The sequence below is a fragment of the Anopheles arabiensis genome, chromosome 3, assembly GCF_016920715.1.
Source record: "Anopheles arabiensis isolate DONGOLA chromosome 3, AaraD3, whole genome shotgun sequence".
NCBI lineage: Eukaryota > Metazoa > Arthropoda > Insecta > Diptera > Culicidae > Anopheles > Anopheles arabiensis.
The window spans coordinates 38442961-38461202 of NC_053518.1; the positions used below are offsets into that span (position 1 = coordinate 38442961).

Here is an 18242-nt window from a genome sequence, read left to right on the forward strand (position 1 = left end):
TTGATCGCTACCGGTGGATGTCCGTCCGTTTGGTTTGTTTTTAGTGTGGTTTTTATCGGTAAACGGTTTCGTGCGTGCATTGTGCTCGATGGACACACCCGACCACCTGCACCTTCGTAACATTGCCGAATTGAGAAGTGCTAATGGATCGTGAAACATCGAACGTCCCGAGCTGGTGCCACCAATCGCTCCTACACGACCATGCTGACTCGACGACCACCACGGACGGGGAGCCGGTGGATGAGCGACGCAAATCCCCGAGAGCACGCTGTTCCAGCGGACGACTGCGGATGGAGGCAGCCGTCACGGTGCATGCTCCATGGGCGAGCGAAGATTCCGACGGCGAGGAGAGTGATTGCAATGACCATCGGGCACCATCGGTCAAGGGTCGTCCTGCGTCACCCAGACCACCAATGCCCGGCACAGCCGTGACCGAAGGGCCCGATCCGCTGCAACGCTACGTCCGGCTGCAGGAAGAGCACGTCGAGGCGTCCGTCGTTGTGCTAACGAATGGGACCGGCACTGTTGGCACAGGTACTACACTTGAATCATTGCCAAAAGGCAGTGGGAAATTAACTTTCAATCTAACCCCGGAGCAACTGGGTGTCCGCAACGTGGTAGAGCGGGTGGACCGCACTAGACGAACCATTCCCGCTGGCGAATACCTGCTCTCGCCGGACGCCAGCACTGGGGAGGAATGTCCGCGAAAGAGTAGCCTGCGGCGCAATTCAGCGTACAGCAATCAATCGGAGATGGATAAGCAACTCGCCCTCGAGCAGCATCCGGAGCCACTTCCGGACAGTGACGAAGTGTGTCCCGGTCCAGCAGGCACACCGGCCGGCTCGCTGAGGATGATGCTGATGATGATACCGTCCGACACTGTACGGACGGAGGATGTCGATGGATCACGGGGCTCGGTTAGTTCGCGGGTATCGGTCAGTGGTCAGCTGCCCCGAAGGGCACAACATAAATTTGACGAGATATCGTAAGTACCTGGAAAGCGTGGATCGTGGTGGTCGTTTACTAGTGAAGCTCGCCGTTTTACTCACACATCGGGACGTGCCCAACTCCAACGTTTTGTCTTTTTCGTTTTTGCTTCACTGCCGCTCAACAAACAATCCCGGTTGGTGTGGATATTACATTACCGATTGGTAGCACAATCTACGACCACTTCCCGACCGACTTTCTACCCGACCGGTTCCTGTGCGGGCTGTGCCAGAAGCTGCTACGCGAACCACGTGTGCTAGACTGTCTGCACACGTTCTGTCGGGCGTGCTTGGAGCGGGTTGCCGCGACGGTCACGCACGGTCAGGACAGTGCCCAGTTCTGGCAGCGCGTCAACGAAAATGCCAGCTTCGATTGGGACCGTAAGTTGTGAGCCTCATTGGTCAGTGAGTATATGTGTGTGTATGTGTGTTTAAGTGTGTTTGGTTGTTGTACAAAGCATATCAGTTTGCCTGTTGGTGTACGACCTCGATAAGCAAAGATTTATTGGGGCCACATGTGGGGCACGTTTTGTGTTTTCCTTTGTATGGCTTCGGTCGCTCACTTGTCTGGTCACGGAGTCGAGTGCAACGTTGTTGTGTGGGTATTTTGTTGTGCTATTTGTAGCAACTAAACAAACGAAAGCCTGAGCATTATACCTCACATTAAAGTTTCTTAAGCTACATTTAGTTACCCTAAAAAGTGCTAAATTCTCGATTCGTTCTAATGAGTGTTAAAGTAGTGGAAGATGTGTGATTTAGAAAAGTTTAACAACAAATTTGGTTTGATTTTTGCGAGCAATATAGTTTTTATTATTTGTTACTTTTTTAGGCAGGAAAAATTATTAACTTTACATTGTTTGTGATATTTGTGTTATACGTTATCTCACTATATATAAAATCGAAAATCGCCACAATGACGTGAGAGTAAACATTCAGCGAGAGAGAGAACAGAGCTCTCTTAGCAACGCGCGTTGCTGCGAAAAGGCTTGCTCCATGCACTGCTAGCCCGCGGATAATGAGTGCAATGGTTACTTATATTTTTGTTTACACAAACCGATTTGAAATCATATGGTATTGGATATAATGTTTTATTTTTTAGATAATTAAAGTTGCAAATTAGCCACCTGATGATAATGTGTCCTATCTTATACCCCTTCCCATTATAAATCAAGATATTCAAGGCAATATTAAAAAAAAAAACATGTCTGAAAACTATGCAAAATAGCTTAATTATGAAATGGTTGATATTCCAATTCATTCAATCATTCATAAAGCCAACCATACTCATTATTGGTGCTTAAGCATCTCGAATACTACATACACCGTCGTCATCGGCAGATAAGTGTGATTAAGAATAACCTGTAAAACGGGTCGCTATACCCAGGACGTCGAACATGTACACTGCCTCAAATCTTCTTCTATTTGGCGTAACGTCCTACGCGGACATGCCGGCCTGTAAAGGCTTTCAAGACTTAATTCATTACCACGTAGCCGGATAGTCAATCCTTGCTACCGGGGGACGGTCCATGGGCTTGAACCCATGACGGGCATGTTATTGAGTCGTTCGAGTTGAGGACCACGTACCACGGGACCGCCCCAAATCTACTACTTTGCAATATTGGCTGAGTCGGGACAAGGAAAACGCATGACAATAACGCATGATCCACAATGAAACTATGTTTACTGTAACGTGCCCAAGAGGGCTGAAAAGACTCTGACTGTATCTATCAAGAGTGATGACAATATCTACCATGTGATGCTATCACCGTACTATGGTGTTGGTTGAGAACAACCACATTATAGTTAAGGACACGTCAAATTAGAAGCAAAATCTGAAAAATGTGGAGCGGCAAGAGTAAATAAAGTAGTTTGCAAATAAACGTGAATTTAGTTAATTGATCTGGAAAGGCTATAACAGTGTTGAACCATTCATTTCTATAACAGTATAGATTGGAATATTAGATCTACACATTTGAAATGGTTATATGAGGGGATATGTTCACTGTTGAAAATTGATATTTGGCGCCACAATAACAATTGTCTCATACACAAATACCAATTCCATTCAATACTTCAAAACCAGTTTCAGGATAATAAAACAAAATTTTGACGGCGTTTTTGGAAATGTCCTTTTGAAATTTAAGACCGGGAAAATTTACATTGAAAATGTTCTAAGCATCAATTACTTATTACCTAACGTATGAAACATAAATCGAAAAAAAGAGTAAAAATGGAATTCGAACCATGTGCGATATCATATTTTTGTAGTTCAATCTTACATTTATGGGCACAAAAAACAGAAAATGGATTGAATCAGAAGTGAGCATTTAAATAATTGTATGTTTTTAAGTACACAATTGGGATTGGATCTAAACATGTTGTATATGTATTAGCGGCACCCTAATTTTTAAATCCACTGCACATCAATACGTTATTCAATGAACACGTTGTTGAGGTTACTACTTAGCTATGGTTTCCAAAACATCATCATCATCAATAATAATCAAAACATTATACATTTGTGTCAACAGAGGCATGGAACGTATCAGTTCGATTGAAAATAAGTAGGAATGCAGCTACTGAACCTTCTGTTTTATCAAAATGGCCACAAAATTCGCAAAAAAAAAATAAAATCATGATCATCATTGTTATTACTTATAAGAGTTAGTAAATAAGATTCATTGGTACTTAACGTGCGTAGCAATAACCTTATTTTTGAACACGAGTTCAAAAAAATTACAAAATTGCGTGACTGGGTTTTTTATGATTATTTAAGATATTAGCCTAATTTTTAACATCAATATGGCTCAAAAGTAGCCTCATCGATATTTCACGGTTCTGCAATGCACAATAAGAACTGTCCAGGAAGTTATAAGGTTAACACATTTGTGGTGTAACGCATAAGAACAAATAGGTGTTTGAGTTATGGTTGTTGCCACTGATCGTGTAGAGGTTGAAAATAATTTGAAATTTGAGGACATCCGGTAGATTTTACCGGGCCTTAACTAGTCTCACTATATATAAAATCGAAAATCGCCGCAATGACGTGAGAGTAAACATTCAGCGAGAGAGAAAGAAAGCGGTGAGAGAAGAGCTCTCTTAGCAACGCGCGTTGCTGCGAAAGGACTTGCTCCAAGCACCATTGCTAGCCCGCAGATGATGCGGGCAATGGTTACTAGATTTTTTGTTTGGATAAATCGATTTGAAATCACATGGTATTGGATATAATGAACAATTTTTTAAATAATTAAAGATGCAAATTAGCCACCTGATGATAACGTGTCCCATCTTATACCCCTTCCCATTATTAATCAAGATATTCAAGGCAATATTAAAAAAAAAAAAAACATGTTTGAAAACTATGCAAAATAGCTTAAATGTGAAATGGTTGTAATTCCAATTCATTCAATCATTAATAAAGCCATACTCAATCATTCAATCATTAATAATCATTAATAAAGCCATTAATAATAAGCATACTCATTATTGGTGCTTAAGCACCTCGAATACTACATACACCGTCGTCATCGGCAGATAAGTGTGGTACAGAATAACCTGTAACACGGGTTGCTATACCCAGGACGTCGAACATGATCACTCCCTCAAATCTTCTTCTATTTGTCGTAACGTCCTACGCGGACATGCTGGCCTATACAGGGTTTCGAGACTTAATTCATTACCACGTAGCCGGATATTCAATCCTCGCTACGGGCGGACGGTTCTGGGCTTGAACCCATGACGGGCATGTTGATGAGTTGTTCGAGTTGAGGACCACGTACCACGTAAAGCCTTGCTGAAATTCCGAGGAGGAAAGCGGCGGATGTTGATGGCTTGAAAGTTAAAATTGAATTTGTAACGATTTTCTCGCGGGCGGGAAGAACTACTTATTTCAGGATGTCCTTCCGAAACAAAGCACTAAAGGGAGAGATGGTTCATTGTGCAACATGGCTGCAACATACTGCGCGTTAGGTAAGACAACCGTGCGCATTGCATTTAGCCGGATCAGCATCAACTGCAGAATGATCCACAATGAAACTATACTTACTGTAGCGTGCCCAAGCGGGCTGAAAAGATTCTGACTGTATCTATCAAGAGTGATGGCGATATCTACCATATGATGCTATCACCGTACTATGGTGTTGATTAAGAACAACCACGTTATAATTAAGGACATGTCAAATAAGAAGCAAAATCTGAAAGATGTGCGGTGGCAAGAGTAAATTAAGTAGTTTGCAAGTAAACATGAATTTAGTTAATTGATCTGGGAAGGCTGTAACAGTGTTGAACTATTCTTTTCTATAACAGTATAGATCGGAATATTAGGGGATATGTTCACTGTTGAAATTTGATATGTGGCACAACAATAGCAATTGTCTCATACACAAATACCAATTCCATTCAATACTTCAAAACCAGTTTCAGGATAATAAAACAAAATTTTGACGGCGTTTTTGGAAATGTCCTTTTGAAATTTAAGACCGGGAAAATTTACATTGAAAATGTTCTAAGCATCAATTACTTATTACCTAACGTATGAAACATAAATCGAAAAAAAGAGTAAAAATGGAATTCGAACCATGTGCGATATCATATTTTTGTAGTTCAATCTTACATTTATGGGCACAAAAAACAGAAAATGGATTGAATCAGAAGTGAGCATTTAAATAATTGTATGTTTTTAAGTACACAATTGGGATTGGATCTAAACATGTTGTATATGTATTAGCGGCACCCTAATTTTTAAATCCACTGCACATCAATACGTTATTCAATGAACACGTTGTTGAGGTTCCTACTTAGCTATGGTTTCCAAAACATCATCATCATCAATAATAATCAAAACATTATACATTTGTGTCAACAGAGGCATGGAACGTATCAGTTCGATTGAAAATAAGTAGGAATGCAGCTACTGAACCTTCTGTTTTATCAAAATGGCCACAAAATTCGCAAAAAAAAAATAAAATCATGATCATCATTGTTATTACTTATAAGAGTTAGTAAATAAGATTCATTGGTACTTAACGTGCGTAGCAATAACCTTATTTTTGAACACGAGTTCAAAAAAAATACAAAATTGCGTGACTGGGTTTTTTATGATTATTTAAGATATTAGCCTAATTTTTAACATCAATATGGCTCAAAAGTAGCCTCATCGATATTTCACGGTTCTGCAATGCACAATAAGAACTGTCCAGGAAGTTATAAGGTTAACACATTTGTGGTGTAACGCATAAGAACAAATAGGTGTTTGAGTTATGGTTGTTGCCACTGATCGTGTAGAGGTTGAAAATAATTTGAAATTTGAGGACATCCGGTAGATTTTACCGGGCCTTAACTAGTCTCACTATATATAAAATCGAAAATCGCCACAATGACGTGAGAGTAACCATTCAGCGAGAGAGAGAAAGCGGTGAGAGCATAGCTCTCTTAGCAACGCGCGTTGCTGCGAAAGGAATTGCTCCATGCCACACTGCCATCCTGCGGGAAATGAGGGCAATGGTTACTTAGATTTTTTGTTTACACAAACCGATTTGAAAACATATGGTATTGGATATAATGATTTTTTTAATAATTAAAGTTGCAAATTAGCCACCTGATGATAAAGTGTCCCATCTCATAACCCTTCCCATTATTAATCAAGATATTCAAGGCAATATAAAAAAAACATGTTTGAAAACTATCCAAATTAGCTTAATTGTGAAATGGTTGATATTCCAATTCATTCAGTCATTAATAAAGCCAACCATACTCATTATTGGTGCTTAAGCACCTCAAATACTACCTACACCGTCGTCATCGTCATAATATCCTGTGAAACGGGTGGCTATACCCAGGAAGTCGAACATGTACACTCCCTCAAATCTTCTTCTATTTGGCGTAACGTGCGGCCATGCCGGCCTGTATAGGCTTTCGAGACTTAATTTATTACCACGAAGCCGGATAGTCAATCCTTGCTACGGGGGGACGGTCCATGGGCTTGAACCCATGACGGGCATGTTATTGAGTCGTTCGAGTTGACGACCAAGTACCACGGGACCGCCCCAAATCTACTACTCCCTCAAATCTACTACTCCGCAATATTGGCTGAGTCGGGACAAGGACAACGCATGACAATAAGAGGCAGATGTAGCCGAGAGACCCTAAGCGGCCATATGCTAAAAAGCCTTGCTGAAATTCCGAGCAAGAAAGCGGCGGATGTTGATGGCTTGAAAGTTAAAATTTAAATTTGTAACGATTTGCTCGCGGGCGGGAAGAACTACTTATTTCAGGATGTCCATCCGGAACAAAGCACTAAAGGGAGAGATGGTTCATTGCGCAACATGGCTGCAACATACTGCGCGTTAGGTGAGACAACCGTGCACACTGCATTTAGCCGGATCAGCATCAACTGCAGAATGATCCACAATGAAACTATGCTTACTGTAGCGTGCCCAAGAAGGCTGAAAAGATTCTGACTGTATCTATCAAGAGTGATGGCGATATCTACCATGTGATGCTATCACCGTACTATGGTGTTGATTAAGAACAACCACGTTATATTCAAGGACACGTCAAATTAGAAGCAAAATCTGAAAAATGTGGGTCGTCAAGAGTAAATAAAGTAGTTTGCAAGTAAACGTGAATTTAGTTAATTGATGTGGAAAGGCTATAACAGTGTTGAACCAGTCTTTTCTATAACAGTATAGATTGGAATATTAGAACTACACATTTGGAATGGTTATTTGAGGGGATATGTTCACTGTCGAAATCTGATATTTGGCACAACAATAACAATTGTCTCACACTCATATACCCATTCCATTGAATACTTCAAACCCAGTTTCAGGATAATAAAATAAAATTTTGACGGCGTTTTTGGAAATGACCTTTTGAAATTTAAGACCGGGAAAATTTACATTGAATATGTTCTATGCATCGATTACTTATTACCTAACGTATGAAACATAAGTCGAAAAAAAGAGTAGAAATGGAATTCGAACCACGTGCAATATCATATTTTTATAGTTCAATCTTACATCTATGGGCACAAAAAACACAAAATGGATTGAAGCAGAAGTGAGCATTTCAAAAATTGTATGTTTTTAAGTACGCAATTGGGATTGGATCTAAACATGTTGTATATGTAGTAGCGGCACCCTAATTTTTTTAATCCACTGCACATCAATACGTTATTCAATGAACGCGTTGCTGAGGCTACTACTTAGCTATGCTTTCCATAAAATCATGCCGATAACTAAAAAATAATAATCAAAAAATTATACATTTGTGTCAACAGAGGCATGGAACGTATCAGTTCGAAAATACAAAATTGCGTGACTTGGCTCAAAAGTAGCCTCAACGATATTTAACGTTTCTGCAAAGTGCAGTAACTGTCCAAGAAGTTACAAGGTTAACACATTTGTGGTGTAACGCATTAGAACAAATAGGTCCTTGAGTTATGGTTGTTGCCACTGAACGTGTAGAGTTTGAAAATAATTCTTAATTTGAGGACATCCGGTAGATTTTACCGGGCCTTAACTAGTCTCACTATATATAAAATCGAAAATCGCCGCAATGACGTGAGAGTAAACATTCAGCGAGAGAGAAAGAAAGCGGTGAGAGAAGAGCTCTCTTAGCAACGCGCGTTGCTGCGAAAGGACTTGCTCCAAGCACCATTGCTAGCCCGCAGATGATGCGGGCAATGGTTACTAGATTTTTTGTTTGGATAAATCGATTTGAAATCACATGGTATTGGATATAATGAACAATTTTTTAAATAATTAAAGATGCAAATTAGCCACCTGATGATAACGTGTCCCATCTTATACCCCTTCCCATTATTAATCAAGATATTCAAGGCAATATTAAAAAAAAAAAACATGTTTGAAAACTATGCAAAATAGCTTAAATGTGAAATGGTTGTAATTCCAATTCATTCAATCATTAATAAAGCCATACTCAATCATTCAATCATTAATAATCATTAATAAAGCCATTAATAATAAGCATACTCATTATTGGTGCTTAAGCACCTCGAATACTACATACACCGTCGTCATCGGCAGATAAGTGTGGTACAGAATAACCTGTAACACGGGTTGCTATACCCAGGACGTCGAACATGATCACTCCCTCAAATCTTCTTCTATTTGTCGTAACGTCCTACGCGGACATGCTGGCCTATACAGGGTTTCGAGACTTAATTCATTACCACGTAGCCGGATATTCAATCCTCGCTACGGGCGGACGGTTCTGGGCTTGAACCCATGACGGGCATGTTGATGAGTTGTTCGAGTTGAGGACCACGTACCACGTAAAGCCTTGCTGAAATTCCGAGGAGGAAAGCGGCGGATGTTGATGGCTTGAAAGTTAAAATTGAATTTGTAACGATTTTCTCGCGGGCGGGAAGAACTACTTATTTCAGGATGTCCTTCCGAAACAAAGCACTAAAGGGAGAGATGGTTCATTGTGCAACATGGCTGCAACATACTGCGCGTTAGGTAAGACAACCGTGCGCATTGCATTTAGCCGGATCAGCATCAACTGCAGAATGATCCACAATGAAACTATGCTTACTGTAGCATGCCCAAGAGGGCTGAAAAGATTCTGACTGTATCTATCAAGAGTGATGGCGATATCTACCATATGATGCTATCACCGTACTATGGTGTTGATTAAGAACAACCACGTTATAATTAAGGACATGTCAAATAAGAAGCAAAATCTGAAAGATGTGCGGTGGCAAGAGTAAATTAAGTAGTTTGCAAGTAAACATGAATTTAGTTAATTGATCTGGGAAGGCTGTAACAGTGTTGAACTATTCTTTTCTATAACAGTATAGATCGGAATATTAGGGGATATGTTCACTGTTGAAATTTGATATGTGGCACAACAATAGCAATTGTCTCATACACAAATACCAATTCCATTCAATACTTCAAAACCAGTTTCAGGATAATAAAACAAAATTTTGACGGCGTTTTTGGAAATGTCCTTTTGAAATTTAAGACCGGGAAAATTTACATTGAAAATGTTCTAAGCATCAATTACTTATTACCTAACGTATGAAACATAAATCGAAAAAAAGAGTAAAAATGGAATTCGAACCATGTGCGATATCATATTTTTGTAGTTCAATCTTACATTTACGGGCACAAAAAACACAAAATGGATTGAAGCAAAAGTGAGCATTTCAAAAATTGTATGTTTTTAAGTACGCAATTGGGATTTAATCTAAACATGTTGTATATGTATTAGCGGCACCCTAATTTTTTAATCCACTGCACATCCATACATTATTCAATGAACACGTTGTTGAGGTTACTACTTAGCTATGCTTTCCATAAAATCACGCCAATAACTAAAAACAAAAAATCCAAAAAATATACATTTATGTCAACAGAGGCATTGAACGTATCAGTTTGAAAAATACATAATTGCATGACTTGGCTCAAAAGTAGCCTCATCGATAGTTAACGGTTCTGCAAAGTACAGTAAGAAAAGTCCAGGACAAAGTCCAGGAAGTTACAAGGTTAACACATTCGTGGTGTAACGCATAAGAATAAATATTTGTTTGAGTTATGGTTGTTGCCACTGAACGAAATTTGAGGACATTCGGTAGATTTTACCGGGCCTTAACTAGTATAACAATAAAATTTCAGTTTTCTATCACATTTTTTCAATTAGATGTCTTTGGTCAAAATGTAGACATTTTTTCGGTTGCTCGTTTTTAATTGTGCGATGTAAAGTGAATTAATTTATTTTGTATTTTTTACACGAATTCTTGTGTGGCTGAAACAATTTAAATACTATCCTTCGCAATTCGTACGCTATCAAGTTATCCACAGTTGATGAGATTTTTTTAAAAGATAAGTAGCAAGCGCTTAGCATGAACTATAGTAATAAAATATGAATTTCTGCCATAAACAACAATCAAAATAGCTATCTATCAAACACGTTCGAGCTACAGATGTTCATGGTGCTTTTGATAGGATATAGTGAATAGTAAACACAAAAAACAATTAACATGAGATTTATCCCTTTCTCTGCTTCGTCAACCATCAGCTCAAGCAGGCGATCAGGATACAGGTAATGGCAAAGCGGTAAATGATAATGTTTCTGGCACGTTGGGAACCATCGGCGAGTCACGTTTCGATCAGCTCCGTGCCTCCTTTCAAAACTTTCGGGAGCAGAACTGTTTGCGATCGCCGGTAAAGTCTGACAAGGTAAAGTATACTCATCATTGTCATTGAACGGTAGCAACCCCTTTTTATTTAACTGCATGCTGTTGCAGATGCAGTAAATCAATAACACTTTTAAAGGAGTGTAGTACCAAAAGTAATCACACACTCCATCTTAAACTACTCCTAAAATGTGTTTACATGGTTGAGTAACGGTAACTTCCATGCTGGACAGAGGATTAGCACAAATATTAGGGGTAAAAAGCTCGTGTGAAACGCTCACGATTGGTGCTACTTTTTTGCAGCGTGGCCGTCGTAGCCGTCGTGTAAAGATGATACACATTTCGGTGTACATATTTATAAAAAGAACGCACCAAGCAGGTGTCATTGGCGCATCCTTCAAAAGTGAAAATAATCGTATAATACCAAGACAGTGGGTGAATACTGACGAACGACCACTTTCCTTTCCTTTTTTTACAGTGCAGAGACAAAGTTAAGGCTAGAGTAATATATGGTGACAGGGAAAAAGTTATCGTGTGTCCCACCTGTAATCATCCAACGGAGCTACCGGCTGGACCGGGCGGTATTGGCCAGCTGCCGCAGCACTTTGTGTTGGCGAGGAAAATCGAGAACATCGTTTCGCAGCATTCGTCGTCGCCGGGCTCTTCGCGACACGGTTCGCCCACAAACTGTGCACCATCATCAATCGCCTTTGCAATGTGCGAGCTATGTTCTGACGAAGTTACGGTAAGGCATACATCACACTGAATGGTGGCAAGTGGGTAGAGTGATCGAGTCATATTTTTGGGCGGGAAAAAGCATATCAGGTTTACACCTTATTTGGTGCCATGGTGAGCGAATGAAAGGGCACGGTATGGAAAGCAAACATGGGACGGAAACACATCGGATTGGATTGAAGAGTGGCTCAAAGTTTTGACATTTATCATTCAATGCATAATGTGGATTACTGTGAAGTAGCAATATTTGGTATTCGAGTGCTTTTGGGTTTGCTGATCATCGTAAATTTTTTTTTGTAAAAAGGATGTAGATGGTTGGATAGCAAATGGTGATTTGCGGTTCTACGTACGAACCAAAATTCAGTATTCGAAAATGGTTTTAAATAATGCATTCAAAAGTCAAGGAATGATATCTGTGTTTAAATATTTAATATTTTTGTTTATTATCATATGTTAGGAATTTTATCATAGGTTTTTCAAACCAGGAAAAAGGTAAGATGGTCTGGATGAACATCGAGTCCGTCTGGTATTGTGAAAAGTAGTTTGTTGTTCATGATCTTTCTTTAGATATGCGATTTTTGTATTCCCAAGACTACCGCTTAACACGGATATTCGCATGTGTCGAATACTATGTTTTTCGGAGAGAATGAATAATATAATTAAATATGTTTGATTTAAACTTTTTTCAAACGCAACATCATTTAAATCATGTGATTTCGGTACAAACAAAATAATGCGAAGAATGAACAGTAAAACTAAGCAACTGTTTCATTTTTATCGAAAAATTATATCGTTTGAGCTTTTTTTCATGTTCTAAACCACTTATCGTTCATCATCATTTAAATGTATAACCAGTTTGATTGAAAAGGGGTCAGTTGCCAGTGAAACCATTTTCTACCGCAACACTGTCCCCATAATACCGTGATTGCTTGCACTCCGTTTCGATGTTTTTCCAGTCAAGATGTTTGTCACCGTTTTTTGTGCCCTGTTTTTGATTTGCATATTATAGAATGTAATGGAATCATTTTCCTCCTTTTATAACCTTCATCCAACCAAATCCCACATGACACTTCTTTCATTCAAACACATCCGCACCGAGCGCAACAGTGTTTTTACGCCCCTTTTTAAGGTTAAAAACTAATTCTATTTCTTCACTTTCATTTTCACGCCACAAACACTGTTTGGTATTCATATCACCTTTGAATCACTCTTTCGGGCGGATAAAAAACAACAACAACCACATTTCTGTTTCGTTGTATGGCATTGATTTTAAGCAACCGGCAACCGTATCCTGTCAAACGTGTGCACTGAAGTTGTGCAACTTTTGCAGAGAAGCACACCGGCGACAACGTGGCACCGCCTCGCACTGTATCGTTCGGCTTGGGTTGAGCGAGCTGATGAAAGCGAGGCCCCGTCGGACACTGTCTGTCCCGGGGGAGGCCGACTCGATGCCACGCTCGATTAAATGTCCAATGCATCCGGAACATCAATTAAAACTATTCTGCACGACTTGCCACCAGGTGATCTGCGGTGAGTGTAGCACACTGCTGCACCGGGACCACCGCTGCACGACGGTGAGCCGGGCGGGCAAGGTATACGGACGATTTGTGCGGAGTGCCATCGAACAGACGCGTCCCCTGGAGGACTATGCATTGCAGTCGGTGGGTAGGTTGAACGACTTGACCGTACGAATCAACAGCCGCTGTGAGGCGGTGCAGCAGGAAGTGGACGCGTTCGTGGATGAGTATGTGGCGGCGCTCGAGGAGCACCGGCGTACGCTGAGCGAGCAGATCGGTAACATTCGCCAGGCAAAGATGGAGATGATCATGGCCCAGAAGTTGGATCTTGGTAAGTGCTGAGGAAAGGGACAAAATATACAGGGGCTTTATAATTTGGGTCTACGAATTTGGGCCTTTCTGGAGTGTCGAGCGAGAAGTTATATGAGAAATTGTAAGTTATATGAGAAAGAGAAAGATGAAGCAACTTTACGTGTGAGCGGGGGTGGATTCCTTTTCTTGGTGTCTCATCAGAAAGTTCGGCAGTTGGATGAAAAAGTTTCAATCAATTCATCGCAGCATTAAGCATTTAGTTGTGGTTTACGCAAAGGAGTGGCTACATTTTTTGGTAATTTTTACGTATAATACCCACATTTTTCGGTTTGTGTTTTTTTATTCTATTTAAGAATGAAGAATTTAATTATTTAATTATGAAGAATATACGATACGCTAGAAAATTCAGTAAAATTATCGATTATAACAAGAGCAGTGCCCAACGTTAGGATGAAATCTTGAGCAGCTCAGTAGGGCCAAAGCTAAAAGGATAGTTTCCTGATTGTGATTGTGTGATGATGATGGAAATTAAATATTCGATCTATGTGGATCTTGTTTGCGGTGAATAATAACATTTGCATTCGAAACTGACTGCGAAAACATTGTACATATCTTGAGCTTAAGGTCACTTGATGATTTATATTAGAGAGATTTCACAGTATATATTTTTAATCAATTTCTGCAACCATTTAAAAACCATCTTTACTATGAATATTAACATGGAATTTTGTATAGATTTTTGATGTTATTATCAGCTCAAACTTAGTTGATTGTTTTATTGTTAATATTTTTGATTTTTTATAGTTATTATTTGTGAGAATGTTTCATACATTCTTAATCAGGCAATTTAAACTACGATGCAATATATTTTATGTTAAATCTGCAGTATGTATTGGTCTAGCGATAAATTTGTTAACTGCATTGCCTTATCTGATCAAATGAAAAATATGAGGGAGGACATTATTTCTAGTTGATAAACAATAGTGGAATTCCATTCTCTGTAATCCTAAGGGCTTATAACTCTAATCAACATAAAACTTCACAAACAGTTTCCTCATAACTAGAGAATTAGCCAAACTGAAATATTATGTAAATGGGTGTTTATATACGCATATAATATAATATAATAATATATATATATATAATAATATTATACCGAACTTTTATGGATGTTTATGAGATTATCATCGTACAAATATTATTCTTTCTATAAGAGATTTCTCTTTATCTAAATTAACAAAAATGTGGTTTAAAAAATGTTCACTAAGCTCCAGATAATCTTTAAGATGTGGATTAAAAAAACTGCAATGCATAACTTCTACATTATTCCAGTTTGTGTGAAAACTTTTGATAAAGCATTTCTTGACAATTGAAAGTAAATGCAACATGGCAAAATGGGAGTTACTTATTCTAAATTTGCTTTGTTCCCGGCAGAGCGGCGTTCCCAGAACTCTCGAGCTGCGATCGAGTTTGCTGAGGAGCTGATGACCGAAGGCAGTGAGGTGGAAAATTTACTCTTCGTCAGCATACTGCTGAAGCGGTTCGAGCAGTGCCTGAAATCGACCCGAGCGCTCGACAGCACCGTCACCGATACGGTGCAATTTCTCGCAGACGAGGAAGCACCGAACGTGCGGGTGCAGACCGGCGTCCCGCTGTTTGGCATCGTTACCACCCAGAAAGCGGACCCACAGCAGAGTGGCATCGAGCATTCGGCCGGCGAGCTGGCTACCCTGAAGGCACACAAGCGCGTCCAGCTGACGCTTGTCGTGCGGGACTACGAAGGTCGTCGGCTGGGTCACGGTGGCATTACGGTGCAGACGGATCTCCGCTTTCGGGACGACGATGATCACTCGGTACCGATGACCATCGCCGACAATCGGGACGGGTCGTATGGTCTGACGTTTGTACCGTCGCGTCCCGGTGTAATGCATCTGATGCTTTTCGTTGACGGAAAGTTGCTGGAGGTATGTATGATTCAGCTATGCTAGTAATGGCCGGTGTTGCGTACAATTGATGTGACTTTCTTCGCTGCCCAGGAATGCCCAGTTGTGCTGCGAATCCACAAACTTCGACCACACTACGGCGTGTATCACTGCTGTACGTTCTGTTCCAGCAGCGGGTCCAAGGGTGGAACCTGTGCATGCGGAAGTATCATGCCCGGTGGCTACCGGGGCTGTGGCCACGGGCACGAGGGCCATCCCGGGCAGCGTCACTGGTCGTGTTGCGGAAGTTTGCAGGAATATTCCGACTGTACCGCATCGGTGGGCAAGGAAAGGCAGCACAATGAATAAATTTCCGGAAAGCGGTGTGAGTGTGTTTGCGTATTTCTTGCGCCATCTGACGGTAAATCGTACTACTAAGACCGATGAAGCACGGCATGTGCTGGGGAAATCAAATATTTCGTCGTTTGCTTGGCAGCGCATGAGCAGAATATAGCAGGGGAAAAAAGCTACGAACACAACTCGGCAACGCTCAACAGTGCTTATCTCGTTCAGCAGTAACGCTGCACACTAGTAAGGTACCGGCGTTCATTCTTTATGGACGCGCCCGGCGGTTTGCAAACATTCATCAATTGTTGCTTGTACATAATGCGACACTGGCTCGATATATTCGTATGCAACACACTTGTGACAATAAATTGTCCATCGTCGATTTTATTTGTTTTGGAAGCATGATGTGCGGCACTTTAGTTCAGGAAAAAGTGCGTGCCGCAGTATGGAATGAATTATTGCACGTTCACGTGCGTCCAGTTTTTAAAATGCGGTGGAGTAGATTATTTGAACAAAGAGTAATAAACTATCTACTCACGAATGGTGAAAGTACTTAGAGAATGCTATCAAGCGCGCCTTTTTTTGCGTAGGGCTTAAAATGGATTTAAAAATGACCACCGAGTAAATACGGCAAATAAAATAAGTGTATTTGATGAGAATTGAAGTGTATGGATGAGGTGGGGTCTTTTTTGTTTGCACGGCGCAAGGATGTAGCAAAGATTTATTGATTTAGTTGCTGTTGGTAAATGATTGATTGTAACGGGTTTTGAGTCGCTTTTTGTCATCGAACCATTGATAAATCACTGCAAAACGAGTCTGGAATGAAGTGTTCAGAAATAATGCATTAAGATAAAAACACAGACACTTCTATAGCAGGTATCTATAACTAGCAGAGTTAACAGACTCTTCTAATATTTACCTCTGCAAATGGGAAAATGCAAAGCGAAAGGTTCTATTGCTAGGATGTTCAAAATGTTTCGCATGATTGTTTTACAACAGATAGCAAATATTCAATTTTATTGAAAGTTCACATGAAATAGTTTATTTACTTATTATCTGTAAAACTTGTTACTTTACTTCAGTCATTCGCCATTAAATGGGTATATTACCCGATTTACATAGGTTTCTAAGTTTTCATTTCAACCGTAAAACGAGAAAAAATCTATTTGCAATAAGAATATCTAGAATGACATACAAATAGAATTGCGCTTCTGATTAGCCGTAAAACAGTTTAAATAAATTGGAATCGATGCAAATAAGTCTGTCAAACATTAATCGCATACATTTTTATTTAAAATTTTTATCCTCTCGACCGACTATCTGACTGCTAGCCATTAACGTTAACACAGAAGGTTCCATTGCACCATCCAAAGGGAACGTTAGGATATAAAAATTATTGGGATTCCACGAAACGACTAATTGATCAAATATGTTAACCTCTCGCCTCTCTATCGTTGGTTGCTGGAGGCAATCGTAAAAAGGAAACCTTTTTTTAAACTCATTTTTACTATCCTCACACGATGAGACACAAAATAAAATAAATGCCTCCTGGCTTGGTTTGGTATTTTGCGTTGCGTTTCCTTTTTTGCTTTGAAATTCTGTACTAATGAATTAATTTTTTTTTCATGCTCTTCCTGTCCCATTTTAAGCGATCCTTCGCGTTGTTTTAATGAAGTATAATTAATCCAACATTGCCTTCAAACCCTTTCAGTACATGGAACGTAAATGCGCAGGTATAAGAGCGAGACACAAAATTACTGTGTCTTTTGGGAGGTTGAAAATTTATGCCGCCCTCGCCGCTTTGGTGAATTGTAAGCTATATAATTCAAGGTTGTGGGCCAAGGGTCGTTTTGAGCGCATGATTTGTGGCTGCATTAGAAAATGCAATTCGTCGGGAAGGATGTTTGTTATAATGGATAGGGCTGGTTGGTATGCTAACAGAAATATGGTTTTGCTTATTACCGAACGTAATGGAGGGTGAACTTTTATTTTTGTTATTATTATAGAAAATTAGTCGTCCGCCATTATGGCTTAACGAGAGCACCAAACAACAAATATCATACAAGTATAAAAACAAACGTACATATTCCAAACATTCGTGAATTCTTTAAACTGTTCTTGAAAGCAGTCAAACTAATGTTGCAATAAAAATTCATTTAATTAAAAAATTCATTCATTAAATTAACGCATCATTCTACTCATTAGTTCGTTTTCGCCGTATTGCGAGTTATTTCTTGGTACTTGTAATGTTTTTTGC

General features: G+C 39.8%; 1 protein-coding gene across 2 annotated transcripts; it reads left to right on the forward strand.

Moving 5' to 3' along the window:
- LOC120903426 (tripartite motif-containing protein 45) lies at positions 1-17455 on the forward strand. Of its 2 annotated transcripts, none has more exons than XM_040312850.1 (7): positions 1-985; positions 1156-1367; positions 11034-11194; positions 11630-11896; positions 13161-13734; positions 15150-15679; positions 15752-17455. In XM_040312850.1, exons 1-7 carry the CDS (start codon positions 144-146, stop codon positions 16004-16006), a joined length of 2841 nt encoding a protein of 946 aa, XP_040168784.1. In that variant the 5' UTR covers positions 1-143; the 3' UTR covers positions 16007-17455. The 2 variants fall into 2 exon arrangements, with proteins under 2 accessions (XP_040168784.1, XP_040168785.1); XM_040312851.1 differs by having other exon boundaries at positions 13200-13734.
- Positions 17456-18242: the final 787 nt, after the last annotated feature.

What these genes read in the sequence shown, in the direction of transcription:
- LOC120903426 (XM_040312850.1), top strand. Translation starts at nt 144, where the DNA reads ATGGATCGTGAAACATCGAACGTCCCGAGCTGGTGCCACCAATCGCTC. An exon ending in CGCCGGTAAAGTCTGACAAG is followed by an intron (nt 11,195 to 11,629) that starts GTAAAGTATACT and finishes CTTTTTTTACAG; the next exon opens with TGCAGAGACAAAGTTAAGGC. An exon ending in GGCCCAGAAGTTGGATCTTG is followed by an intron (nt 13,735 to 15,149) that starts GTAAGTGCTGAG and finishes TGTTCCCGGCAG; the next exon opens with AGCGGCGTTCCCAGAACTCT.